Source organism: Pezoporus flaviventris, unplaced genomic scaffold (assembly GCF_033815535.1).
Source record: "Pezoporus flaviventris isolate CSIRO_AGI_PZ_B2104156 unplaced genomic scaffold, CSIRO_AGI_Pfla_v1 ptg000083l, whole genome shotgun sequence".
Taxonomy (NCBI): Eukaryota; Metazoa; Chordata; class Aves; order Psittaciformes; family Psittacidae; genus Pezoporus; species Pezoporus flaviventris.
Window position 1 is genome coordinate 3593424 of NW_026892631.1, and position 26564 is coordinate 3619987.

Sequence of the window (26564 nt, forward strand, 5' to 3'; positions counted from 1 at the left end):
CTGCCTGGAGCCTTGTTTAAGCTGGTGTCTGTACAATGAAGCTTCTGTGCCTTACCCAGGTAGTGAGTGGCAGCTGAGCTGCGGCAGCAGACTGTGCACGCTCGCCGACCACAAGATGAAATGCATTAGCTTTAAATTCCTGCATCCAGCCTATTTGCCAGATGGATTCCTAACAAACAGCAGAACTGAACTGCTGAATTATTTTACATATGCTTGGAAAGCCTGGGAAAAAAATAAACACAAAAGAAGTAACTAATGGGAACTGAGCAATGCTTTTTTTGAGCACAACAGGCTCCATCATTATTTCAAAAAAAAACCCTGTACATTGCAATTCTATTAAAAAAAAAAAGGTCAAAAGTCAAAATAGTTTCCCATGCTGAGATAACAGGTCTAATTTTTCAGACAATCAAAGAGAAAGGATGCATTTTCACTCAGTAGATCTCATGTCCTGTCCCTACCTGTGCATGCTGCTCAATAGCAACGGTGTACAAATGTGTTAAATTGTCTTATATCGTGCTGCAAATCCTTCAGCCATCCCTCCAAGAAATTACCTTTTCCCCCTTCAGTATGAGCCTACACTGCTGCTCCTGTACAGCAGTTGCATTATTACTACTATTATTATTGTTTCTTTTGGTTTGGGCTTTCAATTTTATCAGGTACTGCTTTATTCATCTTTATAGTTAAAAAGCCAAAAGCTAAATGAAGTTAATGTATCCTCCAGAGGGAGCCTCTGACACCTTGCTAGAGAAGAAAAACTATTGAAACAGACACAGAAATTAATGGAAATAATTACAGTTGAGGAATTGAGTTCCAAGCAGCAGCAGCAGCAGCTTTGGTGTAAACCCAAATTCTATTTCAGTGTAAGGCTTTGTGAAAAGATTTCATTTATGGCATAACTGGCCCCCTCCAAAATGGAAAGCATGCACAGGAAGGACAAGAACCAGAGTGGGATGAGAACAACTTTGATGAACAGTTGCCTCATCTAAAAATGCAGCAACTCTTCAGTCTCAGTGAGTAGCTAGAAGCAATTCACGTGAGTCAAGAGAGCCTTCTGCACCCAGATATTAATGTACAAATACACAAAGGTAGTAGAATAGATATAAACTTCAAAATGGATTTTGCAAAAGAAAACATATAGCTTGTTTCCTACATACAAAGCTTGTGTGTACACAGGTTTTATATGCATCACGGCTGCCTTGCCAAGCAGATGGATGAAAGCAGAGCTCTTCAGAGAAGACAGCAGAGCTGTCTCAGACCTCTCAACATCTTGCTCGACTCTCTCATGTTCCCTAGACAGCTGACCTGCAAAATGGTGTTAGGAATATGAAATATTAAAAATACACTACTACAGAGTAGCATCTGTGTCTTCATAGAATGCTTTGGGTTGGAAGAGACCTTAAAGAGCATCTAGTTCCAACCCCCTGCCATGGGCAGGGACACCTGCCACTAGACCAGGTTGCTTTTATATCCTATTCCTTCTGTGGCTTTTTAGAAGAAATCTGCCTTAAAGCATCTATTGCTTAGAGGATGAAAAGGGATTATAGTATGTTTGTATCTCATATCTCCAACAGCAACATTTATTGAAATATTCATCACTTCTTCTAGTCTGTGAACTACTTCTAAGTTGCTTACGCTGGTTTTGAGAAGATGCTTCCTATATAAGGACTTTGTATGTTGTTATGCTTAACTATCATCCTTCTAACCAAGAAATTTTGCCAGAGGGGCTTTACTTCACAATGACAAGAACTTGTTTTAGTTTACTTAGGCTGGAACTGGGACATTTCCCTTTCTCTTCCTACTAGCGGAGGAAAATGTTGCCAAGCACATACCAGACTGATTACTAGATTATGTGTGGTATTTACCATACTCTCCCAAGACGCTTGAGCATTTGCAAATTCTAATAATTAATTAATACAAAAAATAAAACACTGGGCACAATCAGGTATTTTAAAAACCTTGTTCTAACATTCCCTGAAATCCAAAGCTATGTAGCCAGAGATAAAACGAGAATGGAAAATTTCATCTGAATGGTTATAAAGTCACAGAGCACTGAAAACAAGGACACCTACTGAAGCAGCTTTAGCTACAGGCATTACTACCAACTCCACCTTCCCCAACACAGCACAGCTCCTCTTGACTACACAGCTGCTCATCACACCTAATATAATCACAGTTATATAACCAGCTCCAGCACAAAGCACTTGATATAAATGTTGATGTCATGGTGATTTTTAAAAACAACATTTCTATTAACATTCTGTCTCCAGCTTTCCCAGATGGCTGACTGCAGCCCATTTCCCAAGATGTTCCCGCTCCTCCCTGCAGAGCTTTCTCGTGTATCTTAATAATAATTCATAACATTTCTATTGCACCTTTTACTTCGACTCCCACTGACATTCAGCTGTGACTTTCAGAGCAGCAGTAATAGTGCAGTAGCTGTGACTGCCTTCAGGATACACCAAGGCAACATTTGTAGGGAAAAGAAATAAATTTTGCTAAACCAATTAAGATAATTATAAAAAATGGACCATCTTGCAGTCACACAAAGCCTTCCTCACAAAGTCTGCTGTGTTGTCTCTGCTACAGTAATGAACTAGAAAATGTCCCTTTAACAGCATGCTGGCCAGAGGGCTCAATTGATTTGGAATACAACCTAACGAGCTTGCAGGAGTTAAAAGTTTGCAAAGATTTAACAGTTAGAACCAGGAGCAAAATCTAGAAATCAAACTAGAAACATGTTTTCCAAAGCACCTTTCCTCTCCCTCTAGTCATTAGTCTCTTCACTCTCCTTTTTCCTCTTTTGATACATAAATAGATAGATCTGTGAGTAAATATTTAAGTTTTATGAAGCAAATTAAGAAACCAAGAAATACACATCAGAACAAAGCAAAGAATGGAGATCAATCTAATGAAAAAATCGATAAAGGAGAAAGTGAGATAAAACCACTTTGCAGATCCGTTCCTAGCATTTTTTGCCTCAGGTTTCAGGAAGGAGTTCAGCAAGCAATCATGTGCTGACATAAATTATGTGTCTAGTATACTATACATCTAGTAGCAAAGCCGAATATGGTGAGCGAACATCACTGAATATAATCTAAAAAGCATAAAAGGGATTTTCTTTTTGGCATGGATGTGAGGTGCTCGGAAGTAAAATAACAGTAAGCTGAGGGGGACTGCAGATTTCTCCCATAGGCCAGCAGCACCTCTGCAGCCCCATGTAGTTAACTTCTACAAGCAAGCACAATTCAGCTTCCAAGATCTCATCCGAAACTGGCATCTCTGATGAGACTGCAAACAGTCATGAGGAGTCCATATGTGACTGAGACACCTGAGCAACCGAAGAATCATTTTACATTTGTAAGATCATTTAATATCTATTTAGATAGCAGCAATCTTTTGTCACTGTTGAACTGAGCTCACTGAATCAGGACCTTAAAATACAACTGTTTCTTTATGCCTCTGTCCAGAATCAAGGTTTCAAGGCCACCATGCCTTTTATGTAATCAACTGTGAGGTGCTGCCAACAGAGCAGTCAATTTATTGCTGTACAAAGAGCTATGTCTCTACATATTCAAAATCAGAGATGGGAAGAAACGCCTCAAAATGCAATTAAGTCTACAAAATCAGTCATTTTGCATGTTACCTCTTGAAAGCGTTCACTTAACTTGTGTGCCATATATGCTTCTCACACCTAAGAGACCCTTGATTCTATCAGTGCAATGGAGGGAAAGTACATCTAGGAGTGATTGTTAAACAACACCTAACTGTAATAGCCAGCATATTCCAATGAAACCAGTTCAGATGACCTTCTGCATCTTTGCTTAACCAAGCTGGGAACACTCCTGCTAAGCCATCTGTTCCTATAATGAAAGCAGCAACGCAAGGACATTGAAGAATGTGAGCAGTTTGGTCCTACTTGCGCCAAGGCAGCATACGGTCATGTTGTGTGTTCATAAAGACACCAACGCAACAAGCTCTTCCTAATTTCAGCTAAGAATAGTACCCAGACTATGTTAAAAGCAACGTCAGTAGTAACAGCAGTAACAGTGATGATAATAGTAATAACAGACCTCAACAGTACTGCCATGCATAATGTCTTTATAGTTTGTTTGTTAACAGTCATTCCCTTTACTTACATTGCACTACAGACCTTTAACTCTGTATTGAAAGGGTTGCTAAATTGCTTCACTTTGATCAAGCTCTACATTCACTCTGGACTAAAGTTAGAAGAGATATGGAAGCAAGGGGAGGAAAGGTAGATTTCTTTGGCCATAGTTTCAGGTTGAAACCATTCAGACTCTTGAACATGAGTAGAAATGTCCACGTGTGTAATATACGTACAAATCTTGTTGGATACACTTAGAAATTCAAATAGTGTGTCTCAGATCTTCAGCTGCCTCTGCATGTTAGAAACACACCCTAGCCTTGCACCCAGCTTGCTGCAGGCCCACAATACTTTGGACATAACCTGTGCATCATACTCAATTATTCCATAACTATATAATGTCTGTATAACAGGGTGTCTCTCACACTTCCTGTGTTCTTGGACAGGACTGATAGACAAGTCTGACAGGGAGGCTTCCTCCAACATGGCATATCACAGAAAAACAGAACTGTGCAGGCTGGAAGGGACCTTCTTATCTAGTTTGATGACTCAGCTCAAGTAAGGTCAGTGAGAGCAGGCTGCCCAGGACTGTATCCAGTCAGGTTTTGAGTATCTCCACACTGAAAGGAGCCCGGCTCTGTCATCTTTGCCATCTCCCTTCAGGTTATTTTCATACATCAATAAGACCTCACTGGAACCTTCTCTTCTCCAGGCTGAACAGTCAAAGCTCTTTCAGCCCCTCCTCACATGAAACATGCCCCAGCCTCTCTCTCTTCCTAGCGCAGCCCAGGATGCTGTTGGCCTTCTTTGATGCAAGAGCACATTGCTGACTCATGGTCAGCTTGCTCAGCAAGACCCTGAGCTCCCCCTCTGCAGAGCTGCTTTCCATCCAGTTGGCCCCAAGCTAACTAATAGGATTTAGAAGTAACTGAAAATGAACTCCACTTTAAAATGTGTGCCTACATAGCAACAGACTCCGATGTGCATGAATAAATAGGCTAGGCGAGACAGTGAAATTTGTTACAGCTGACTATCAGGTGTTAATGAGTCAAACATGAGACTTCAAGTGGAGAGCTCAGTTTGGACTACCCTGATTTAAAACATTCCTCTCAGACTTTCACACAGGATCAGACCAGGCAGCTGGTCTTCTGCTCTGAAAACATCTCCTGGTGTAATTTGATAAGATTCAATTCTCTCCTGTATAACAAGAGAAGATAAATTTCCAGTGAACACCACAAGGTTTTCTGTCTCCTATGAAATACAACTGAACCTCTACTTTGTACATCCATCGTCTTAAACACACACATGAAACTCTACTGAGCTATCTTGATTCCCAGGTTTGGCCAACAAAGAAATGAATCCTTGGAAAGGAAAATATTTTAAGGAATTTGCTACACTCTGAAGATTGTTTTCAATCAAAGGCAAGTGGTAGGTAGTTTGTTGCAGTCTGGAGTGTATTCTGGATTCTTTACTTGATATCCACATGGCTTCTGTAATTGTAAGTACTTCTGTTAAGTCAGTTATGAAGTGAAGTCACGGCCAAAAGCACACTACATCTTTCTCATCTTCTGTCTCAACTACCATATCACACAATACATGTGGCAGACAAGAAAGCCACAGCATTTATAACTAACAGAAAGAAGAACACATTCCCCATAACTCAGCATGACACATGTGTTTCAGGACCCAAAATCAAACTGATCTTCCAAATCTTGACCTGAGAAGGTTCCACCCTGCCCTGCAACTGCCCCTTTATGGCCACAGCAGCTGCAGTTCCTCCAAGATGCCAAACACAAGACCTGCAACAACGACAGATGTGGATGACAAGTGTCAGCATTTCACCTCTTCTGCAGAGCTCTTGTGTATGGAATACAATTGCAATCTCAAAACTTAATGTTACCAGACTGAAGCAGATGCCTCATATCTCAAACTAGGTTTTCCTATAGGAATTCTGTCAATGAGAACAAATGCGTCAAGAAAAAATTTAGCCATGTTGCACTCTTGCTTAATGCGGAAGGGGGAATATTTATGTTCAAAGATTGCTTTGTTGAATGCATTGTGCTTCACAGAAAGCTCTAGTTTTGGACATGTTTACAGATTAGATAGATGTACTGAGGTTAAAAATGTGAAAGCCAAAGTGCATGGTTCACATCTACAGTTCTCCATGCAAAATGCTACTGAAAACCAAACAGAATAATGCTTTTATTGGAAAATGAATGCAGGATTGATTACCAATGACCTCAGTGCCTCTCAAAGATCTGTACGCAATACAAGGACAGACTGGAAGTGACAAGTGGTCAGATCCTCCTTCCTGAAGATTTAGAAGACAGTGACATAGAAAGGGCTGGTCTTCAAGAGTTTTGAGGATGTTTCTAAAGTGAAATATGCTTTATTTCAGGTATTTCACCATTTAAATATTTAAGTCAATAACTCAACAACTCCAGACCCATTATATAAGGCAGAACTTCCCAAGAGTCAGAAATGGAACAGAAAGAAACCAGATGTGTGAATAGCTCTTTATAAAACCAGAATGTTGACTAAAATACATACAGGGCGTTAAGGAAACTGAGGCAGGAGACCAGCTCCACTAATTTCTTCAGCCTACACAGACATATGCCCAAAGGATGAAATGCCATTTTCTACATGTTATATCTAGTCCATACCATTGTAATTTTGAAACAGTCAGACCTTTTGCCTAAGGAGCCTTCCCAGCTGGCAATGCTAACTCAGATGCACAATGACATAGGCACTGCCCTTGTAAGCAGGCACTGAGGTGCGTGAACGGTTTTGCAGACAAAGTAAGAGAACCCAGCAGCGTGGCTGAAGAATAGCCCTCTCATGGGCTTGGCTAATGGGATCACACTGTAGCTTTGACATGTATTTCCAGTTCTTAAAATGCACCCGTTTAGAAACCTTTTTGTCTCAGTTCACTCAACTTGTAGCATATACAGCATTACCTATTGACAAATAACCTTTATAACATATAGGCATATGAGAGCAATCACTAACAAACTGTCAGATCGAATATTTTCCTGGTTGTAGCTGACTCATTACGCAACTTGAACTTTATATTTAAATACAGTGTGTACACAGTGTGTGTCTCTTGGTGTTTGCTTTGAGTTTTTGAGCTATGTTAAGTGAAAAATGTTCTGCTGTACAAACCAAAGATGCTGAACACAATAAAGTACTGTCAGTCTTAAAAAACACACTAAATTTTCTAACTGCTACATTGCATAAACAGATATTTAGAGCCTGTTTAAAAACAGATTATTTATATAACAGTTCATAACACACCCTGTAGCAACAGTACCCTTTTCATGCAAATCTGTACTGAACTGTCTCTTGAAATTTACTCCTTTTGTCTAATACTCTTCTGCAAAGGTAAAGGTTTGGAAAACAAAGCACTATTTAACTACGTAGTTTTTCATTTACATAAATTCTGATCAACATCAGTTTTGTAAATATGACGGGCCACATTCGGCTGTATATAAATCCAGGGCTGTCAGAATACCCTGTAATTCAAGACCAGGTTGGACGAGGCCTTGGGTGATACGGTTTAGTGTGAGGTGTCCCTGCCCATGACAGGGTGTTGGAACTGGATGATCTTAAGGTCCTTTCCAACCCTAAGTATTCTATGATTCTATGATTAATATTTCCTGCCTTTGAAAAACTCTGGGCAGATGGTCGCATTTTAAAGAGATTTCAGTACAGTGGCCAGAAATCATTCCCCACTAATGGTGCCATATGATTAAGGTGTCTTTGGTCAGGATCCAGTTTTGAAAGATGGTAGTAATTAGGGGTAGGCCTCCTCTGAAAATGAAGTCTTTTAATTAGACCAATGGTCTCCAGTGCTTTTTCTCATATTAATAACATTTGATCTTAAGATGCCACCTCATGGGTCATGGCTCTTTTGCACAGGCAGAAACGTTACATTAAATGGGAAACTAAATGCTTAGAGAGCAGTCTCTGAAACCTAAGAGAAATGCAAGCCATCAGGTGTCCAAATAAGCTGCAGTTACAATATAGCCTTCAGAGAGACCAAGGGTCTTCCCCAGTAAGTTTTGTAAGCTACAAGATCTGGCAGGGCAGAAAAATCTAGTTGTAGTAGGATAACACCTACACAACAAAAGTCTATTAAACAGAAATACCAATTGACGTTAAGAAAACTGAATACTGGACAAAATCTTGTATTTTAAAACACTTTCAATGACTATACAGTATCGCTAGGAAAACTTGGAAACTGAATTCCTCTACCGAATTGTGACATCCTGCCTCTGATGCAATCCAAAGCGTAACTCCTGTAGTCTTCACTGACCCATGTGACGTTCAGAAAATACACAGAAGAGACTGCAGCGGAGGCCTTGTGTGACAACTGTCAAACTTTCAGGGACAGAAGAACAGTCTTGGCCTTGTCAGTGATGTATTTTCCTTCAAAACTGCCAGCAATTATTAGAAATTAGTGTGAAGTCACCTAGAGCTGTAAGACAGATTAGTATCCCATGAGAGTACAGGAAAAGGTGGCCTCGAGATGAAAGCGACTACAGATTTGGAGCTAACAAGTGATGACCTATTGAAGGAAGAAGGATCGATGACCAAGTACAAATCCCTGTTGTACTCAGCAGTCTTGAATATACAACCATTCAATCCTCATTTTGGAGTTGTTGTTTTTTTTTACAAGTCAACTTCTCCAACCCCTGCTGCTATTTCTGGCTGCGTAACTTTGCATTCTGTATTACACATGTATAAAGAACAGGATTACTGTGTACAAGGATATTTTTTCCTCAAGCAATTTGTAAAGGAGTGGGTGTTCACATATGTGTAAGGCATATGTGTGAGCATTCATCCATATTAACATTTTTGGTTTGTCAGTGGCTAAGTAATCAAAAGACAGGTTGAGACACAACAAGGAAATCTGTCCCATCTGCAAAATTGAATCAATCATGTGCTGTCAACACAGATTAGCTCACAAAGACCTTGAGTCTTACAACATGTTATTGCCTTAAAGGCCATGTCGTTAAAGAAAACGCTACAAATTAATCCATTTCCCACCACAGCATTACATACCTAATTCAAATGTTTAACAGAGAAAAAAACAACTGCCAAAAAATGTTAGTATCCAGGTCTGTAACTCAATGACCACTGCTAAAACAAAGGTGGCTGGAGCCTTTCTGGAACAGCCATGCATGTGTCAGGGGTACTATCTGCTTCTTTTCCTGCCAGCTCAGGTTTTTGTGTCCAAGCACTGTATTGCAGTTGACACCATTTCTTTTCTCTGACAAGCAGAGAATAGAAATCTTTTGAGTTTTGCTTCTCTGCCTGCTCAGGGGGTCTGAGAAAACAGGGAGAACAGATGGGCAAAGTAGCATGTGCGAAAGTATCTCTGAACCCAGCAAGTCACTGAGCACAAGAGCTAGAAGGGATACTTCATCTGTCACGTTCTCTAACGTACCAGATAACATTTTTGGTGTGGTTTTGTTGTTGTGTTTGTTTTTTGCGTATTATTTTTAACCACAGGCATTTAATGTTTTAAACTTATAATATTATTAAGCTTAGAATATCTTCAGGAATTTAGAACTTGACAGCATTCTGTTAGTTCAAGAAAACAAAAGGCTTTGTCCACTGGGTCACAATTTATGACCTTCCCGACAAGGGCTTGGATTATGGTATGACTCCAGAGCTGCCCAATTCCTCTAGTAGAAACCACTACAATTCGTGTTGCGAGGGTACGACCAAGCTCTGTTCCTACCATGGCACTTTATTTCCTGACTCTGAGTAGCTCCTCATGAGAAACGATTTACATCCTAGCAGCACTTAACACCCACGGACCCTGACAGATTTAGCAAGAGGTACAGTGATTCAGTACACAGAGGATGAATTAAAAATAGTGACGTTGTGGCTAAATTGCCACCACTCTATCTCTGAACACTGACAACCTCAAAGCAGCCACTTGCGATACTTGAAGACTCGGTGCACAATTGCAAATGTGTGTGCACCAACAAAGGTCATGAAGCATTCCTGGACATGAACGCAACAAGGCCAGGAAAAAGACAAGCTGGCCAAAAGGCTGGTTGTGCAGATCTTTCCCAAACAAAACCAGTATTTCCTATTCTGTGCATTAAAGCTTTAAAAAGAAATGAGTCAAAAAGGCAAGGAGAGAGAGAGGCAGAGCGTAAGCTCAGTGCTTCAGTGTGCCCCAGGATATCGTATTATGGATACAGAAGAGCTCAAATACATAGAAAGACTGATTCTACTTCCCCTATGTACAATTGGTACGCTTGTTCTGGGATAAAACAAACATCCATAATCAATACTGAAGGAATACTGGACTGTGCCTCATATACTTGAGCAACTGATCAAGAAATAATTCATCCCTGTGCAAAGGTTACCCTTGTAAGTCTGCCAAGGTCAGTGTCACTTTAGGTTTTCAGCTGCTGGAAGTGCTGGCTGAGTTAAAACTGCCTAGAGCAAGCTTTAAACTTACATACTCAACTTCTTTGACAAAAAGTCTCTGTCTTACTTTATCTGAGTTTGCAATCCTCTAATAATGCAAGGCACATTATTGCCCTGTATTCCTTACTCCCTGCCCTTACTTCCCTTTTTGGCTCAAATGAATCTTCCATATGTAGCAGAACAAGGCTTGATTACAGAGAACATATTAATATCGCTCGGTTGACATTCACCATCATATGTTCTTCTTAAGAAATAATCCAAATTAAATTTAAATACTGGTAAGTTGGGTTATTTTTTGTTGTGGTTGAGTTTTTTTGGTTGCTTGGTGGGTTTTTCCCAGGAAACGGTTTCTGTACGGGTTATCTCCCCACTGTGAGTAAAAAAAATATGAGTAATCTTTCCTTCAACTTAACATACAAGCAGTAACCTCCTTATGAAATACCCTGCATCACCACTATGAGCTGAACTACAGTCTAAGACCTAAATGCTATGTAATCTGCATGCAGGTTTTTGCTTTGGTCATACTCTCAGCAAGTACCCCAAAGGCAGCAGTACCTCTCTGTCTGCCTTGTACCCTCAGAGTAGCTCAGGACCTTTGTTTCACTGGGAGTTTGTGGACTTTCAGTTTCCTTCAGTGCTTAAGCCAATTCTAAAGCAGTTCTTAACCTCCAAAGTCACTTAACTGCTTTTTTAACACGTAAGCCTGTTTTTTTCCTTCCAAATCTGACAGTATTACCACTCGCCTTTACTTAGAAATTCAGTGTTAGAAACTGGAACAGCTTGGGTGCCACAGGGGATTTTAATGACCAGGTAACCCCATCAGGAATGCAGAGGCCATGCAACCTGCCAGGCTTTGCAGCACTCTTCAAGACTAGAAGCAAGAGCTTTCAGAAATCAGTGTGATTTTCCAAACTGAATCGGTTTGGATCAATTATCCCACAGGAAAATATGACTCTTCCTTTATTGTATCAGTACTACCAAACATTTCACCTCTGAAAAATGTTCTTTAAACATAACATAATTAGCGTTCTGAAGGGCAAGGGAGAAAATATTTTTGCTTTGACTAGCACAAACCTGATCCAAACACTTCCGTGTTGCTGTTTCAGTTAAATCAGTCACCTTTTCTAGGCTGGCTGTTTCAAGCAACAATGCAAGTTGCAAAGCCTCTGTCCTCACAAATATTAAAGGACCTGTGCTGTGCAAGAAGAGCACAGAGCCACTCTCTCAAGAAGTGAGCCTATTACAAAAAGAAACCGAACAGATGCATGACATCTTGCAGAAGTCTGATTAAAAACAGAAACATGAAGGTTAAACCTCTCAGCAATATCATGTTGTTCAACAAAAGACGGAGCTGGTATGGAAAGATGAACCTTTGCTCCACTGTCTCCCCTTCAGAGCTAAAAATAATAGTGAGTCATGCCAGTAGCAGTGTTGCTATTTAGCTTTACAAATTCAGGTCATTAGGCTTATACGTACAGAATCATTTCCATCATACCACAGATCATGAAATGGTAGTAAGGACATGAGCACTCAGGAACAGGGCACCAACCAGCCCTAGGTTTCAAAACTCAATAGGATTGCTCAGGAATATATCAAATTAATACAGTCAAGTTCAGTAAGAGAGTCAAGACTGAAATTAACATTACAAGTAGGAAGAAAAGGGAAGCTATACATAAACCTCTCAATAGTCCATCTCTCAATCCCTTTTATCCCCGTGGAGTACATCCCTGTCTTTTCTTTTTCTTCCTGTCTTTTTTTTTTTGGCTATTTCAGATCAATGCAAATGGCTATAAAGCATTTGTGAAGAATCTTCTTGAAAACTAGCTGATCTAGACAGATAGAGCAGATGACCTACAGGAGGCAACACAGGAGCCAAATTACAAAAGAAACATATTAAACATCATTGAAGTGAACAGAGAATCTCCCAGAAAAAGGACCAGTCCACCTATTTTCTTCTAAGTTAAGTACTTCTGAAAATAGGTCAGAGGACTGTCAGGGCTCGAATGAAGCAAGAATGAGCAGTCTTCAGATGCTGAAAGGAGAGGCTGTAAATGCAACCAGAAGAACTGGCATCATCTTGTGTTCTAGAAACACGAGATTTCCTGCATCCCTGTATGTAAACTGAGGCGAGGCATTGCTTTAGAAATGTTTCATAAGGCCAAATCTCTTCATCGCATAAAACCTCCACTCACCCCTATCTCCTTCATTCCCAAGGTCAGGTGTAGGAGATAAAACAGAGGATCCACGTTTGCTCTTGCAGGAAATTTGGCAGTGCTGCTGGCAATCAGAGCCCCCACAGCCTGAACGACTGCCTTGGAGCAAGAAAGCAAATTCACAGGAGAAATGGAAAGCTGATGAATAGGAAAATCCCTACATCATATTTCCAAAGACATTTGGATCAGGGAAAAAATAGCAAACGGTATTTCCAAGCTAACAAATAGCAGCATTGTGTTAACATTCACAGTAAGCTGCCAGTCTCACTGGCTCCTGAAATGCTGCTGCAGCTCCTTGTACTGCTTTGGCTTCATACTTCAGAGGAGATTTGTTGATAACAGAATTATTTCAGTGAAAAGACAGAAAAAATCAGCATATGGAAAATAGGTTTTTCTAACAATATATGTATAGATGCATTATCAAAGGACTTTTTCCTCTCCATCAAAACAACCAAAGGATTAAACTGAGATTAAGTATGGCAAAAAGTGACCACAAACAGCAAATGCTAAGATGACTGAACAGTTGCAACTGGGAGCTGTTACACTGCTTCCTTGGGGGGAAAAAACCCCAACCAAACCATTTGGAATTCAGATCAGATTTGTAACTATTTCCTGTGAAAAATCTGCATTTTTAAATCACAGCTTTAAAGAGGCCAGAAGGGCAAATGTAATGAATCACTTACCTGTGATACTAATGCAAAATCCCTTTAGCTGACATAATCCTGAGCTACTTTAAATGAGTGCCCCTTGCATTTTTTATATTCTAATAATGCTAGCATTCTAAGAAACTGTTTTAAATGCAATTTTTTCAGCCTGCTTTATCACGTTATATCCCTGTAAACTTGGCCTGGCTGACATACTTGTGTTATGAACGAGTTACTTAGAACGGCGTAGACCTACTTGCTCTAAGTACAAGGTTTCTCAGACAGTCTGCTGGAAGAACCAAGAAAACACTACCACATGCAGAACTCAGAGTTAAAAAATGCACCCATCAGTAGCACCCAGGAAACACCTCCTATTACATCAAGGCTACTGCAAAAAGGCATCTTTCATCTTGGTTTTGACAAAATTTCTCTCCCCACAGTGAATGCAATTTATCTGACGGATTTCTTTGAAATGAGGAGCGAAGTCCTTCTCTGTAATGTTGCTGCATATGAAATAAAAATGAAATGGAATCTAAATATACCCAACACTGTTCCGCTCTCCATCCCTCACATGAATCCAATATCACTCTTGCACCCAAAGAGAAGCATTAAAGGCAACGCTCATCCATTTTTCAGTGTGAAAAGCAACCTTGCAAACGTTAAGAAGAAGCGTAAGAACCTTGAAATGACTGTCAAAGAGAGTAGTATATTTTTTGCAATTTCATAGCTAGGGTTGTTTTTTTTTAGTGTCTTACTCTTATCCCACGTACACGCACACCTCTATTTATCTCTTTATCTATCTCCATGTAAGATTAGTAAGGGCATGCTTAAGTGCATTAATGCATGGGTACATACAAAGAGTGCAGTTACGTACCCCTCCTTTATCACTCCTTTATAACCAGCTAGTCCATGTGCCATTTCCCTGCAATTTCTTCCACTGCACCTCTTAACAGCAGCTGTGGCAGTGGTGTGTCCCATCATGACCCAATTTCAAAGAGATCATAAGTCCAATGGAGTTGGGCTTCATATACACACATTTTGCAATCATTTGTGTATTTTGTTTGGTGAGAATTTTTACTGGGATATTCACTTTGGACTATAATATCCTAGCCTCTGCAAACTAGCCTAGTCTTGACAAAATCAACCCTAGACTGTAGCTTTCTTGCACTGGCCTCTAAGACAGGCGCAGTGGATAAAGGCAACAGTGAGAGATGACACACAGGCTATCGGCGGTGAATGGCTCTGCTAGATTTTCAAGATGGATTCTTCTGTGTGGACAACCATTTCTGAGTGCCATTCTTCAAAAAGAGAAAAGCTGAAACAGCCACCCCACTCTCTGAGACGTGAATCATATACCAGGGAGAGACGGAGAGTTTTAGAATGTGGGAGAGGTATCTGAATGCTGTCAAAGGACCAGACTGCAGCAGTACAATTTGCACAAGGGCACACATAAAAGAGGGGTGCAATCATAATAAGGTGTGCAAATTAAGGATTTTGTGGCTTCTGACAAATGTACGCCACTGATGCGTCTAGACATAGACCTTATTCATTCTGTTTCTTGCCTGCTGCTGTGACTGAAGGGCTTGTGAGGAGCAAAAAGAGAGGTGGAACACCTGATGACTGCATCTGGGTTGTGCTGTCACAACCACGTTGTACACTCCAGCTGACCCATAGAACTCTATGTAGTATTAACCTGTAGTGACATCGAATGAAAAGAAAGGCTGCACCCTCCATACTTCCATGTCCTCACAGAAGAAGCTCAGGCCTCAGCAAAGAGAGCAAAAAAGGAGTGCGAAAAGAGGGCAATGTGCTTGAACAAGTCAGCGATGGGAAGAACTGCCATGGAAGAACTGCCATAATTATCCCTGAATATAAGGCAGGATAGTGCAGGAGTTGGGTTGCAGTCTCAGCAGTGTGGTGCTCCCCCAGAATGGCTGTCACTGTATTTTTTGTGGGTTGTGGTCCCCCTTCAGAGGAGAGAAGGGTGTTCTGCCTTTTACAAGCTCAAGACAAACGTCTGCATATTCTCATTTTTACTACTGCTCATGATAACACCATTTTATCTTAATTCCTTCAAGATTATTGCAATGCTGGTAATTGCAATCAAGCTATTTTATAAGTCCAGTTTACAGGAGACCAAATTATTTGTTATTTATTTTCAGTTCTAAGTGGATCATTTGTGTTTTCTCTGAGTAATATGATGTGTACAGAATGTCCCTAAAAATGTCAACGAAGTGGAAAGACACAGAAAGAATGACTCTGTCTCATAAGTACCCGTGGCTTTCAGAATGCAAATCATTATTACACAAACACAGAAATAGCACAGTAGGCTTACACAGAGTATTAGATAAAAACCATACTGTATGCCATGAAGTTCTTACAGCTGTAAGATTTACTCAAGCAAGTAGCCCCGTTGCCTTCAAACCCCACGCAATCGTAATCCTCCTCTTGATAATTCATCTCTTCACATTGCGCCACACGTCTCAAACTTCCATTTTAGCCTAAACAAGCAACTCCTCCCCACACACTCACTACTACCCCCTACCTCTCCCTGTGCCACTGCAGATTCATGAATGATACAGTCTTTCTGGATACCCACTGTCAGCACCCATTTTACTGGCAACGGGAACTCAGGCACTGGAGGTAACAGCTCTAAGCAGCTGCTTCTAAGATTCCAGGTAAAATTGTTTCCTTGCGAACACAATGGAAGCTTTAAGCTACTGACTGGCTTTTGTATGTTTCTAATCTATTACCACGGGGCTATTCAGTATATACAACTTCAGTCAGCCTACAGAAGTAAAACACAGATTCACGTGGGTGCAATTTAGTGTGGCAATAACATACTGTTTACATCATGAACAAGTACAAGGAGCTGGGCTAATATCCCCAAGGAGAACAGATTGCCTAAATAAGCATCTTTCATAAGAGGTCTCTGAGAGTTATTCCCGATTGTTTCCAGTTGTGACTTTGGAAAATACTTGCAAACCCTTCCAAACGAGCAAGGCAAAGCTGACCTTTTTCGTAGCTGCTGGTGAGATGAGTGATCTCGTGTTACATACAAACTTAGCTGCAACCTTAACTAAACCAGAAAATGTAAGTTCCACCATGAAGAGTCACAACAGCTCCTTCCATGTGAGTTCAACATATGAACACAGGGCAGTTACAGCTAAACCTGAGCTCCTGGACTATTAACTAATAGCTAATTTTTCAGAGACACTATGCTGGGCTGGAGCAGTCAGGATGCTTCCCTCCCTGATTCAGGGAAATAGCAGGTAGCAGTAGTCAGGATAGCCAAAGACACAGCACTGGTGGATCTGCACCAACAGGCAGCATGGTGGAGGAAGCAACACTTTGGAATCCCACAGTAGAGATATAAATCCTCAGGGAGTCCCATGTTACAGCAAAGAAGACTCAAATTAGACTTCAGAAAAGCCTTTTTAGTGGTTAAGAGAGTGAAACACTGGGATAGATAGGGAGATTGTAGAGTTTGTAACATAAAGTCTCGCATGACAACTGTTCCGGACAGGAGGATGATTTGAGGGAGCTTATGAGACCTTTTCCAGTCCTATTTCTGTGCTGCTTCTCTCAAGTCTATTGTCCCACCTCTAGAAAGACGGAAACAAATTTTTTATTCCATACTTTTTTTATTGTATGCATTCTATGGTGCTAATGAGAAAAGTGAGAACAGGACACCACGTTTATAGGCTTTCCCTCAGGAGCATCTTCTCCTCCCTCCCAGCACATATGAGAGCTTCTCTCTTGAATTTGTATGGTGCTCTCCAGCCTCCTGCCAGATAAACAAATATGTGTGCTGCTGCCTTCCTGCAGTACCAGAAAGAAGATCTGAAGGCTCCACATTTTCAAAGACAAACTCTTCTTTCTAGTGTATTCTCTAGGTCTCTGGAATGGGAGTCCAGCGATATAACGATCCCCCTGATTTATGTGTGTGCTGTATCACGCTTTTTCTTCAGCAGTGTACAAGAAAGTTTATCATTAGAACACTATCTCATGATATCCTTGATAACACAGCTTCTACATAATCTAACCCTTAGTAACCTCACCTATTTTTCTTCTTCAGCCTATTGTAAAGCCCCATCTCCTCTTTTCAGTTTGCAAGCAAACTTTTTTTTCCCCCAGATTTTGTCAATTTTCATTAAGTGGAGAATTTGGCTTTACACAGAAACTCTGCTGCACCCTTAGCCTTAGTATGCTTCCCAGCTCTGCATTTTGCATTGCTTCACCACCTGCATAAAGCAAATGAAACAGCAAGGAACCAGTCACTATTCCTATTCATCCTTTTATGTCCTTTACGTTACACCTTATATTTTTACAAGCAACCAGTTGTTGAACTCATTCTTTTACATCCACTGATTTCTGAGCTGCAATGGGCACTGTAAAGCAGTGGCACTCACACCCCAGTCTGCACAGAGCTACCTGGTCCTGCAATGCTCTTCTCCTCTCTAACTGCTCAAGTATGTTAGAATTAATTAAAAACCGCAGTCAGTATTTTTCTAATGTTTCTAAGTTTCATGTAAACTGTGATCAGGAACCGCATGACTGAGCAAGGCAGAAATATCATTCCTGTTGATATGCGCTTTGTATGATGAGAAACTGCATGATAGCATTTTGAGGGCTTGACCCTAACATAACATTTTCTTATCTTTTTTATTATTCAGAAGACGATGTTCCAGTGTCTGGAAAAATGCTATGTACTGTCTCAGACATAAAGGAGTCAGGCAAATAAACCACACTGGAAAAAACTCCCTCTGTGATTTGCTTAAGTAGCAATTTATGTGAATAGGAAATCTGCTGCTCATTTAATTTTGAAGACAGTCACAGCCAAAAAATCCTATTATAAAGGCCGCATCATACAAATATGGATTAGGAATTTCCCTAAATTCTATTTACAGAAGAAAGTGCTGGACAAAGATGCAGAGGATCTCTTCCCTGTCTATGGCAACATCTATTTCTTACGTGAAACGTGGCTTCAAGCCATTTAATCTTTCTATCATCATTTCCCCATCTATGAAGGGACATAATAAAATTTATTTTCCTTTATAAAGTGCTTTGAACTCTATGGATGAGAAGGGCTTATGAAAAAAAAAAGGTCACATTTTTATCACTATTGTTCCTATTAACCTAACACAAGCAAGAACATTTGTCAAATTATGGGTTTAATAAGATTTACTTATCAACAGTCAGCAGTGATGACAGCAGAAAAGCCCCATATACTACTTTCTAAAGCTGGTCATACTGACAAAAACAAGGCTTGCTTAATACAGAAATACTCCTGGTAAATTCTGGAACTTCCCTACAGAGCAAAAACTTTGTATAATCCCATAATAACAAACTGAACCCAGGATGGACACAAACTAGTTTAAAAGTTGATATGATGCTGGGATCACCCATCACAAGCATGAAAACACATCCAACACATTTTCCCCGCAGGAGCTCAGTGAGCACAGATGGCACCAACAACTACATCCAGTGCTTTTAGTACATGGCAAAAGAAACACCTCAGTTTGGATAAATCCCATCAGCAGCCCAGCTGTTCAGGAAACACTGTCGGGAGTCCCCTCTGAAAAACAGGCAGCCAAACTCGTGTCAACAGAAGCAATGGGGTAGGAGAGTCAGAAGCTAAGTGTGGACATGAAAAACCGCTGCTATAAACCACTCCACTGTGAAACCTAGTAGATGTACATACAGTCTGTAATTGGTTTCATAACACTTTCCTTGTGCCATGTCAAAGAAAGTAGCTGAGAAGACATGAAACTAAGTGAGGAGATGTTGGTGTCACAGTTAAATTGCTGAATTTGGTGAGACGCCTGTACCTTCAGTCCCCTTAATATGTTAGCAAAGCACATTTTTATGCTTATGGAATCAAATTGTACACACTACATCACTTACATCCCTCCAGCTCATTTTCTGGCTAACTTTTGTTCACCACTAAGCGCAGCCCTGTTTTTCAGTCACATCTGCACTGGCATATAGCACGTATGAATTCAGCCGCATTTTGTTGTCCTTTTCAAGCCTAAAACCTCACTGAAACCCAAGCACAAGTGCAAGGTTTTCTGCTTCAATAATGTGCATTTTGTTTTAAAAATATTTAATCTCAGAGGCAGATAATATCTGGGAAAGAACTGAAAAACATGAAGGAAAAAGTAGAAAAAATCCTTAAGAATCTGTGAAAGCCAAGAGAGAGAACATCTTCCTAATTCTCGTAAGGGTATTTAATTATTAATCCACACAAAAACAGCAACAAAAATCACAAACGTTAGAGGACTTTCTGCTTTGGTGAACTTTGTTAAAATCCCTGTTTCTCACTCTTGTAACATTTTTCTCTGGGAGGTTCTCAAACTACTTCATAACATGTCCATGAAATACATCGCTTGTCTACTTTACAGATGAGGAAATCGAGCAAAGCATAATTAATTCATTCTTCTAAAGTTGTAATCATCCCTAATACAGAGATCAAAGATACTCTGGGAGTAAGGGAGCAAAATTATTCTGGGTAATTCTGGGAGTAAGGGAGCAAAGCAGAGAAGTTAACTTCAGTCTCTGAATCCCATGGCAAATCAGGGATAAGCCTCCCACTTGCAAGGTACTAATTTGAGGTTAATCTATCAAAGATGCCCACCTCTCACAAGGCTGTAGGCAGTGGATGTGCCACTAAGATAAATGAGCTGCCACCCTGTGATGTTGCTGGCCTTGCCACTTGTAATCAGAATGGCTACAAAATGGTGCTTAACTGCTAAGATAAGCCTGCAGAGAGAGGAACAGAGATTGTATGAAGAGGACCTGAGATAGAGAATAAGATCGTGTCACAGTGGGAAAAATTTGTTCCTTCCAAAATACTGAGCTTCTCCAAGGAGCTGGAGGTTAAAAGCAGTCCGGCAAAATAACTGATGATTCCATCAAATGTACAGAGAACTCAAGGCTGAAATGTCTATTTGGCTTGACAAGTAAAGCAGACGCACTGAGAGGGAGTGAGTAAAATACATTAGCTAAAGACTTAATGAGGAGGTACAAGAAAACATTCTGATTTTTCAGAAAACCTTCATAATCGCAGAAGTGCATGCAAGGCAGTTCCAGGGAATCTTTGTCTGGCTTCTCTCATCAAAACCAACTGCGGGCTGACAAAAAGCAAACCTTTTGGTGAGCCTGCATCATCAGCACACACGAAAAACTGTGCTACCCCAAAGAAACAAGTCCTCAGAAACCTGATGGATATGTTTTTGGTAGCCACTATAGCCAAACGCATGAGTTAGATACTATAACCAAGGCACAACAAAGACTTAAATCAAATACAATCAAATCACGGAGCAGTAAAAGCTCAGCTTTGGTCTGTTTTTTTTTAACCCACCGCTGCTCCACAGGGTATCACTAACATTGAATGTAATGTTTGAAGGCTTCGTAACATGCCAGATTTCTTCACTGTCACACGTAACATACAGTAATTCCCATCGTGTTGTCTGCCGGACATACAACCAGGGAATCCCAGCAAATGGACTGCAATGCCAGAAAAAAGCAGTAAGATGGGACTGGCCAGGCAGCAGCCCTGCAGGAACAAGCCCTGCAGGAGCCAGCCTGGGAGCTACAGGGAATCAGAAGCTGAAGAGAAACCAGCAGCATCATATAAGGACAGGAAATGTACCTGGGATGTCTGAACAGGAGCAGGGCAATAAGGCATGGACAGCTATCCTTCAGCTCTGTTCTGCACTGGTGAGGCTCCTGGGCAGTGTATTCCATAAGGACATGGCTCCATGGGAGCAAGCTCCTGGTCTGAATGACCAGAAATCTAGAAAGTATGATGTAGACCTAGGAAAAGTTTGGAGAAACTGGAGCCATCCCATTCTTAGAGGAACTGGAGTCAGCATTTCTACAGCAGAAGACCAAAGAGATGGAACCAAACACCAAAGACAGCCAGAAACCAGCAGCTCTGCTGAACATCTGCCGTGAACAAGATGCAAAATAGCAGGTTTATACAGCAGCAAGGATGTTTCAGGTTAGACCTTGAGAAAAACTTTCTCATGTATAGGTTGATGAAGCAGTGGCAGAGGGTGCTTAAAGATGTGGAAACTTTTAAAGGTGATTAAACAGACATCTTTCAAGAAGACCACAATTACACATGACCCTGCTTGAGGCCAGGAAGCAAGATGAGGTGACAGTCCATAGCCCTGTCCAAGCCTACAGAGAGGTGTGTTGCAGCCCTGAGCCTCTCCACAGAAACATGCAGAAGAACAGAGCTCACCCAACTGACCTAGGACAAAAAAGCACACCTGGGAGATGTCCGGGTACAATGACAAAATTCTGAGGCCACATAAGGAACCTCAAATCCAGAAGCTTACTGAGCTGTTTTTCTTCTTCTCCTTTTAGGTTTCTCCAGTCCCTCACACCTTCAATACAATTCCAGGAATTCGAAATACATGTAAAAACATATTCTTAGAGCTATTATCTCCAAACTACATGTTTAACGGTAAACCCTGCACAGTGCCTTGAAACTCCAAAGTAACTCGTCATCAGCTCCATTGCTCGTGTATTTCATTTTCCCTCTTAGGAGCCTTCCCACCCTGCTCCTACTTTCTTAGTTTCTTTCTTTTTTTGTCCCTCACTGAAAGAAAAACACTGCACTGGTTCGTGTCCAAAGGGCCCCGATGAAGGGCCTGGAGCACAAGTCTGATGAGGAGCGGCTGAGGGAATCGGGGTTGTTTAGTCTGGGGAAAAGGAGACTGGAGAGACTTTATTACTCTCTACCTGCATGAAAGGAGGACGGAGCCAGAGAGCAGCTGGTCTCTTCTCCCAAGAAACAAGTGATAGGACAAGAGGAAATGGCCTCAAGCTGTGCCAGGGGAGGTTAAGACTGGATATTAGGAAAAACTTCTTCACCAAAAGGGTTGTCAATCGTAGGAATAGGCTTCCCAGGGCAGTGGTGGAGTCACCATCGCTGGAGGTACTTTTGTAGTTGTGACACTTAGGGACATGGCTTAGTGGTGAACTTGGTAGTGCTGGGTTAACGGTTGGACTCGATGACCTTAAAAGACTTTTCCAGCCTAAATAATTCTCTAAACAAAGATGGTTAGATGAAAGCCACAAGCTGAGGTTTGAAATTTACTTTATCCTCGGTATCAGCACAGTTAAATACATCAGGGAGGAATGAGGTATATTGATAGCTGAAAGGTTTGTTCATTTGAGTTCACTTCTATAGCAAATTTTCTGCTAGATTCACTTTTGAGAAAGTCAGAATGTAATAAACAGAGTTACTCTCTGTAGGGTTATTGACAAGAAAAAAAGAGTTATAAGTAGTATTGATTTGGGGTGAAATGGTAGAACGTGACAATCAATAGAGCTTAGTCATATATAAAACAGGAGTCACACAAGTCATGACAGGATTATCACAGGAGCCAAATCCTGGTATCAGCTAAGGAAGGGGGGAAGCCATAAATGGGATTCAAAGCATAAGCTGTGGATTGCTTTATAGAAAAAAAATAACCCTAAACTATTCATTTTCATTTTTAATATGTGAGATAGTTTTTATTTCAGCGTTTTGTCACTGCTGTTTTTCTAAAGCTTTTGAAACAAATTCTTTCCACCTCCATAGTATTTTCATTAAATGTCATCAAAGCTCTTTTCAAATCTCAGAGAGAAGTATAATTATCCTTATTTAACAGATAATGAGAAGATAGAGAAAGAGATCGGGGCTACGTTTTCCAAAGCAGTCAGTAATGCCTGGATCTGTCTGGATACGCAAATCCATAAAATGAGAGCCCTACAGAAACCAAATTTGCAAAGGTCCTGGGAAACCACAACTTTGTTGATGTCAATGACTGCTACAAGTTCTCAGACTCTGGGTCACAGGCTGGGGATCAAGAAGCTAAGCCTTCACAGCAAGCTGCATAAGCACAGTAAGCTTGCTCACAGATACAACAGAGCCTAAAATAGGAGGGTTCCTAATTTACAGTCCTCTGTTCTAATTACAAAGCTCGTTATTTTTACCACTTGAATGACTCAGGGTGAAAAAAAACCACCCCAATGACCGTATATTTTACTACATGAAAGATCTGTACATTTACTGGTATTTATATAGTGCCTAACTTCCGAGCACAACCACACTGGAAAATAATAGCAGTAATAACTTCAGAACAGCAATGAATATTTTTCCCTGGTTATTTTACCCCTGCACAATCATTCAGTGCATTGCCTTTTCCTAGATTCTGGACAAAAAAAAGATTGAAATAAGAATTCTTGAAAGATCCTAAAATGCCTTACAAATGCAATTGGACACAGAATTAGTTACGCTACCAAGGTGAAAGGCAGCAGTGTTGATAATGATCAACATCACACAAGAATTTATTGCAGGCTGTGATGAAAACCACTACATTCAAGGGAAACATAAACCATATTTTGAAGAACCTCTTGCACTAATCAGCTAAATAAACGCCGACAATCAAACTGCGGGATATACACAGCCTCAGGGAGGAGGGGGCCTTGGAACAGTCTCATTTTTATGAATGGAGCCATAAGAGGGAGGTTAGAGAAGGACAGGAGCTCACACAACTCCAGTTGCGAGGAAGGCACAGGACAGGCAGAATGGCATCACCACACTGAAACGCAAGCTGGCCAGGAAACCAAGGGTAACGCAGTTGGAGGGGAAAGAAAAGCCATTGATTTCTAAAGAGAGGTTTGTAGATACTGCAACAGTTTAAAAGCTTGTTTAGCTGGAATCACATTTGCAGTCACAGGATTTCTATTGGAAAATGGCATCATTGTCTCCAGATGGGAAATTAGGACTGAATCACCTCAGGAGAAGGATGGACAAGACGACCTTTTGAGGTCCTCTTCAGACAAATTTGTGTAAGACTATGTTTCAGTGACAGAAAACACATCTGGATCAGAGCTGCTTGGGCTTAGGCATTCAAGTTAGAAATTTTTGGCATAAGTCTTTGGCATGAGAAAAAGCCCAAGCAATTTTTATATTGGACTCAGTCTGCCATTAGTGATGCGATTCAATCATAAAATGGCTTATTCCCCCAACACAGATATATAATATCATACCAGAGTAGAAATGTGGAGCTGCTCTCATTATCACAGCTAAGTTCATTTTGCAGCAAAGCAGTTTACTTTAAGACTTTTCCAGCAACCCAAGTCTAATTATGGAATCAATTTAAAGCAATTTTGTAATTAAAAGTACCTGCTGAAAATATCTCACAGGCTCAATAATTTAAAAAGATAGCATTAAAAAAAAAATGTAATTAAAAAAGCCAAATCAGTTTGGGTGACTCGTCCACGAGAAGAGTGCTGAAGGACGTTGCATTTTCAGACCCAAATCGCCCGCTTCCTCCCCAGATCTCTGCTCTCCCTAGCTGCGTGGGGATACGAGTCAGCTGGGAGATGGCCGTCTGGACAGCGGTGGGGAAAGCTCCTTTTTTTGGCCTTTTTCTCTTTAAATTCAAAGAAAATAGGCTGTTTCAAAATCATGCTGTACTTCCATAGAACACTGCTCCCTAGCAGGCACCGGGGTGAAGCTCCCTCCTCCCGGAGATCCCTACGAGGGACTGGGGGATGAGGACGGAGCGGCGCTTCGCTCTCCGCGGAGGGCACCGGGCTGGGGGAGGAAGTTTCCCGGCTCCCCCCCCCCCCCCCCCCCCGGCTCCCCGGGGCTGTGGAGGTAGAGGAAGGGGAACGGCTCTTCCTGGGGCTCGGGGCTGCTCACTCACCGCCCGCCGCCGGCCCCGGGCCGATGCTCAGCGCCAGCTGCATCCAGAGCGCCGCGGCCAGCGCCCGCCGCCGCGCAGCCGGGAGGGCACCGCCGCCGCTCGCCTGCTTCCCATGACACATCTTCTGCCCGCCAAAGGCATCCGGTTAGCCGCCGCCTGCAACGAGAGAGCCGCTCCGCCTCGCCGGTGCCCGGGGCTCCGCGGGTCGACGCCGGACCGCCTCCCCCCCCACCCCAACGCCCGGCCCCGCCGCCGCTACCTGCCGGGTCCCCCCTCCCAGCCAGCCCCGGCGGGCACCTCCGCGGCTGCTGCTGCCGCTGCCTCCGCCGCTGCGGCTCGGGGCCGGGCTCGCACACACACACATACACACACATACACATACACGCACACACACACCGGCACACGCAGCGTGGCTGAGCCCTACCTGCGGGGGGGCGCAGCGCGGAGCCGCAGCGCGCACCTGCCCCGGCCGCCGGTCCTTGGCCGCGGGGAACCCTGCGCTGCGGGACCGCCGGCGCCCAGCGGCAGCGCGGGCAGCCCCGCCGCCGCGCACACGCATGGCAGCCGCGGGCAGGGCTGCGGCGCCCCTCCGCGCACGGAGCGGCACGGCACGGAATGGGTGTCCCGCCGGGTGGGAAGCGGGGCGGGGGTAGGGCTCTCGCTGCCCCGTTCCACGGGAGCCCGAACACTTCCCAAGGGCTGGGAAACGTGAAGTTCGTGCTCAAGCCCCTGGTAGTTTCCGGCTGTTTTCGTTTCAAAACGGGGGTTCGTGGTGGGAAGCTCTGAGGGAGCATCTTTAAGATGCCTGTATGCTTCATCATGTGTTAGGCATGAGGTAAGGTTTTTCCGTGCAGATGCCGGTGCCGCATCAGTCACAGTTTGTGGAATGAGGAGGTGTACGACAGAGCACTTGCCCATCAGCTGCCAGTGGGGAAAGGCTGTGTGCCCAGGCCTGCCAGCTGAAGCAATTTGCTGTTAGGAAGCAGCACCCAGCTGGATTTAGACAATCTGTGAAATTCACTGCCACAAATCACTGAATTGGAGACACTGTGGCACAGCTGTGATATAGCTCCATGTTTCCTGGTGCCATTCGCAGGGCACTGGGTTAGGGGTATCACCCCTTCACCCACTGCACAGTGCAGGCCCAGCAGTAGCAGAGGGTGTCTTCTAGCCGAGGAGGCTGCAGAGATGACATTCGTGAAACAGATTAAGGTGTGCAGCAGACTCCTGGACATAGTGGAGGGAAGAATACTGGGGGCAACACAAGACCTGTTTGTGACGAAACATACCTGGGCTCCGCACAAACCCGTACCCAAACATACATGGGCTCCTACTAAGAGCATGTGGAAATAGCACATCCTGGTGCTTTGAAGTTAACAGTTGATATTGGTAAAGGTATATGTACAGCTGGAGCTGTACAAGTCTCAGCTACCTGATG

The 26564-nt window shown here is 42.2% G+C and overlaps 1 protein-coding gene across 4 annotated transcripts in view; it reads right to left on the minus strand.

Moving 5' to 3' along the window:
* SUSD4 (sushi domain containing 4) overlaps nucleotides 1–25716 on the minus strand; it is a 70897-nt gene extending 45181 nt beyond the window's left edge. The window contains exons 1-2 of one of the 4 annotated variants that reach the window (XM_061475355.1): nucleotides 25551–25716; nucleotides 25127–25282 (exon numbers count right to left, since the gene is read on the minus strand). In XM_061475355.1, coding sequence (XP_061331339.1) covers nucleotides 25127–25247 — 121 coding nt within the window. In that variant the 5' untranslated portion in view covers nucleotides 25248–25282; nucleotides 25551–25716. Of the gene's footprint in view, nucleotides 1–25126; nucleotides 25371–25550 lie in introns of those variants that run through there. The other 3 variants (XM_061475358.1, XM_061475357.1, XM_061475356.1) reach the window with 3 other exon arrangements.
* Between the last annotated feature and the right edge of the window lie 848 nt (nucleotides 25717–26564).